The following is a 4,988-nucleotide window of genomic DNA, read 5'->3' on the forward strand; positions in this document are numbered from 1 at the left end:
AAAAAAATTACATTTAGAGTAATCAATTGTTTGAATTTAGATAAAAAGCATAAAGTACAGCACTTAATTACGTCAAAGTTTAAACTCATAGGCAAGATATCAAACTTTCCAAAGGGTTGACATAAAGCTCACCTGAGTTATATATTAATCAAATTTTGACTATCTATATATAAATCAAATTTTGCCAGGTTGGTTGTTGGTATGGTTGGTAGGTAGCTTTTTTGTATTTTTTTTCATTTTTTGGGAAACATCAAATGAGTTCATAGCTAAGTCATCCTCCTCTTCCTAGTCATCATATGCTATGGATATCAATTACAGTCAAACTTACGCATTTGCTTTTAGAGCAAATGATAAAAATTAGCAATTTTTGACGTAATATTAACTATTAATTGAGATATATACCGTTGGTAGAGGCTTATTTAATTTGGTGTGAATCTTAGAATTTGATGTATAAATATTTTTTGAATGAATAATGTGTTGTATATAAATCTCTTAAAAACACATCAAGACTAATTTCCTGTGATTCGCGGATTCTCCTACCATTTTGTTCGGCCACCTAAAGTATGGCTCATTCTCGATTTTCTCCAACACCCGGTGTACTGGCTCTCGAAATGTGGCATGGACAGCCTGTGTGTCGGCTGCTCCAGATTGCCCTGCAAAATCTCTCCTCGGGCGAGTGCTGTTATATCGGTCCGGCCTGGGGTCCCTCCTCTCCTGAGGGGCGGCCTTCTCCTTTCCTCTGTCCTGCAGTTGGTCTTCCTCCACTGGTTTGTACTTGTCGATCCAATCCATCAGTCGGCGCACACTGGTGGCAGGCTTGCTTGTTAGGGACTTCCTTAGGCCATGTCCGATTGGGAGACCATTTTTGAAGGTGCTGATGGCGACGTCATCGAAATTGCCTTCCAGTTCATTGTACACCTCCCAGTATTGGCCTGAGTAGGCCTTTAAAGTCTCTCCATCATGTATAGTTAGAGATAGTAACGCGCTCAAGGGCCGAGGCTCTATGTTGTTTGTAACGAAGCGGGAGCCAAAGGCCCTAGTCAGCTGTCTGTACGAGCTTATGGAGTTCGCTCTCAAGCCGTTGAACCACCTTATCGCCACTGGACCCAAGCTGGAGGAGAAAACCTTGCACATCAATGCTTCGTTCTTAGAATGGACAGCCATCCTCTGGTTGAACTGGCTCACGTGCTCCACGGGGTTCGTTTTGCAGTTATAGATGGAGAAGATTGGCTGCTGGAACTGCCGAGGAAGTGCAGCCCCTTCTATATGGCGTGTGAATGGTGACTTGGACAGTTGATCCAGTGCCCTGCTCATGGCATCGTACCCCAAGCCCTTAAGGGATAGGCTTTTACGCTTGCGCTTTCGATAGTGATCCTCTTCATGAGAGAAGGTCTTGCTTGGAGGAGTTCTCGATCTTTGCCGATAATCTCCGTCGCTCTCATCGTCAGAGGGCAGGTCGGGGCTAGGCTCAGATCGCCTCCGTTGCGCATGGCGTAGCCTCCTTTTCAAGTCATCTATCTCTTGCTGCATGGCTTGCTCGCTGTTCTACCCTTGGGTCACGTGGCTCCCCACCTTCTTTGGTCATATGACCCGGTTGTTGTTTTGTCTCTGTGGCACATGACTGTCCCCACGCGAGTAGCTGCTGCTGGTTTAAGTGGTGTGTACACTTCCCTTTCGAAATCTCCCATTCTCTTCATTTCAGTCGTGCTCAGGGTTGGCGAAGTTACCCTGGTGCTAGGGCTTGACCGGTTCAGGCTGATGAGGGCTTGCTTGATGAGGGCCGGATCCTACCATGCTTGATCTTTACCCTTACTAACGCACAAGTTCTCCCTAGAGACGGTACCAATTGTAGGGACTAGGTTTGAGCACTTTTACTGTTGAGAGAGTGGACTCAAGCCTAGTTAGCCCAGTACAATGAATTTGTAGAGAGCGGGTTCAAGAACTAGGCCCTAGCGAGGGATGCAATGGCCAGGCCTGGTTGCGTGTGGATTGAATGGCATGAACGTGGGTTAAAATACGCAATGGTGCTCCTCAGCTCTTCTCTCAGGAGCTTGCGATTCTTATTACTTACTTCGTGATTGGTTCCAAGAGTTTTTGGGAGAATACCGGTTGCTACCGTATTCCTTCTCCTCTTTTTTCTTCCTCCCCTTCATCTAGAGGGATTCTTTACATTATATATCCCCCCCTCAACTGATCCTAGCCCTACATTTGTTGATCAACCAGGCCGCTATTTGAATTCTTGTCCCATCAACCGCCTTTCCATCCTTCTTGTGGGTTGCGGCAACCAAGGCAACGCTGTTTAGGGGTCATCTCCTAATTAATGCAGCCAGAGCGTTAATTATGGGCATTTAATGTGGTGTTGACAGTTCGTCCTGGACTTGCTCCTCCACCATGCTTCCATGGCTGACATGTTGCACTTGTCCTTTCTCTTTGGATGCTTAGGAAGGCTATTCCTGGTGGCTGATTACTTCTTCTCCCAACGATCTCGGCTGGCCAAGGACGACATCATCCTCGGCGATGTTTCTTGGCATCTTGGGCTACCTGTGTTCCTTCTCGGACATTCCTTGATCCTCGGCATGGACTTTGGGCTGAATATAAGATGGGCCGGGGTTGTCAGATTATCAGGCCCCACAGATAATTTGATGTAGATATTTTTTCTTTTTGAAAAGGGGTTATGTAACATAGAAAATTTAGCTTTTTATGTTAAAATAGATAAGAATTTTTGCACTAGGAATTTTTGTTGTTACTCAACTTATTGATTTTTGTAACTGTGTTTACCATTATTGGTCTTTGTAACTGCATTTTGGGGTGTTCATTTTTTATTTATGGTAGACAATATATATATATATATATATATACATACACACACACATATATACATTATATAATTTTTCCCTAAGTCAGAATGTTCATTTGAACACCCTAACCATAACATGGAGCCGCGCCTAATTTTGTAATATAATATATTTCTGTGAACATTTTAATTAAGGCTTCTTTAGGCCTATATTCAAGAAAAATTAGTAATAATAAGAACCATTTTGTTAGCAAATAAAATGCATTGTGTATTAAAAAGACCCTTCTAATACTCACAAAACACAAAAAGTGAAGGTGAAGATACAAAATTAAGTTAAAAAAGTCCCCACTGACACATTTACATACCTAGTCAGAACCTTTTATTTTACTAACACTATACTACTACCATGATGGCATTATCACGTGTTTTGTTAAATTTTTATTATTATTTTAATTTCCAATAGTTTATTTAATCAGGATTGTTTGGGAATATTTTTATTAGTTATTCTTATAGAATAATTTACTTTATATTAGTACTAATTTATTAAGTTATGTGATAAATAGATGTTTATTTGTGAAGATTTAGAGTATAAAGTGATCACATGATTTAGTAAAGTTGTGAGCTTGTTTTTTATATATCAAGTTCTATTGTTCTATTCTTTAAATTTTATTTTAATTAAATTATAATGTTTTATTATAAATCGTGTCTTATTTATTTAGAAGTATTTCTTAATTATAAATATCTATTAAAAATGGATATAAAAACTTTAAAAATAAAGAGAAAACTTGAAAAATAAATTGAATTATAGAAATGATCTATGGATAAATTTGTTACTATTATTAAACAAAACACAACAGAAAATTAGGATGAAAATGTAACAAATGAACAAAAAATTCATAAAAAATAATTAGAAGATAATGAAATTTTACAACAAAAAGATAATAATGAAAATAAATTTTATTTAGTTAATATTTACATATAAGAAAATGCCCCACTTAAAGTTTTCACCTTAGGCCCCAAAAGTTGTTGAGCTGGCCTTACATACTGGGGAAAGAGAGAGAGAGAGACAAACATGTGTAAGGGGAGAGAGAAAAAGAGAATAAAAAAATAAGAAAAAAATTTACCATTTTTGCCGTATAGTTCTACTAATAAAATTGTATTGTTCATGCATGCTAAACTTTTTAGCATTTTTGAAAATTTGATGTGTGAAGTTTTTGGTGTTTGGTGTGCCATGCTAACCTGATGCTAGTGTTCTTAGTGGGTCTATAATATAAAGTATAGGTCTAATGGGTTTGTAGAAAGATACAAAGCTAGACTCTTGGCTAAGGACTACTCTCAACAGGATGGACTTGACTACATTCAGATCTTTTCACGTAAGCCAGCAAGGATTATTTTAGAAAATGATCAAAATTAATAATTTCTATTGCAATATTGATTTAATTGTGTATTTTTACTAGTAACTATATATTTATTTAATTTGGTGCTTTATTTTAGAATCTGTTTATATATGACGACAAACTTAGGTACAATTTTTTATTTGTTGTACTTTAGGTTTCTCAATTAAAATTAAACAAATTATTGTATGATCAATACAATACAAATTATGCTACTTTCCCTAAAACAATTACATTTAATGTAATATATTTTTTGAATTTAAATGAGAAACATAATGTATAGAACCTAAGAAATTGTCTCAAATGTTTAACTCATAGGCAAGATAACATGCTTTCTACAGGGTTGGCATAAACCTCACCAATGGTATCTACCTGGATTTTGGTCTATCTTTATATAAAAATGTGTGTAATTATATATTTGTACATATATGTGTACATGTGTTAGAATTAGTGTCAATTTTTTTTTTTTTGGATGATTCAATAATTACGAGCAGGGGGGATTTCAACATCTAGAAGTAACAATTCAGCTAAAGACATTTGGCATGTGTTAAAGTATTTCAAAACATTTTCTTGTGTAACAACAAAATCTATGTTGAAATGAAAAGGTTGCACCAAATTACCAATGACCTTTAGGTCAATTGGCCTGGCACTTTTGAGTGTTTCAAACGTCCAATGTTTAAATCTTCATCTCTTATTTGAAATATATATATAAATACTATGAAATTACCCAGATCTATTAAGTATACAATTTAAGCAAGGCACATTACCAGACCAATATATAGCAGCTAAGTTATATGGAC

General features: G+C 36.9%; 1 protein-coding gene across 1 annotated transcript; it reads right to left on the reverse strand.

Annotated features, from left to right (window-relative positions):
* Positions 1-492: 492 nt before the first annotated feature.
* On the reverse strand, positions 493-1,530 carry LOC112025867 (uncharacterized). The gene has a single exon (XM_024058553.1). The coding sequence runs from the start codon at positions 1,528-1,530 to the stop codon at positions 493-495; it is 1,038 nt and encodes a 345-aa protein (XP_023914321.1).
* Between the last annotated feature and the right edge of the window lie 3,458 nt (positions 1,531-4,988).

This window comes from Quercus suber, unplaced genomic scaffold, assembly GCF_002906115.3.
Source record: "Quercus suber isolate HL8 unplaced genomic scaffold, Cork oak 2.0 scaffold_575, whole genome shotgun sequence".
In the NCBI taxonomy this organism is placed as follows: domain Eukaryota; kingdom Viridiplantae; phylum Streptophyta; class Magnoliopsida; order Fagales; family Fagaceae; genus Quercus; species Quercus suber.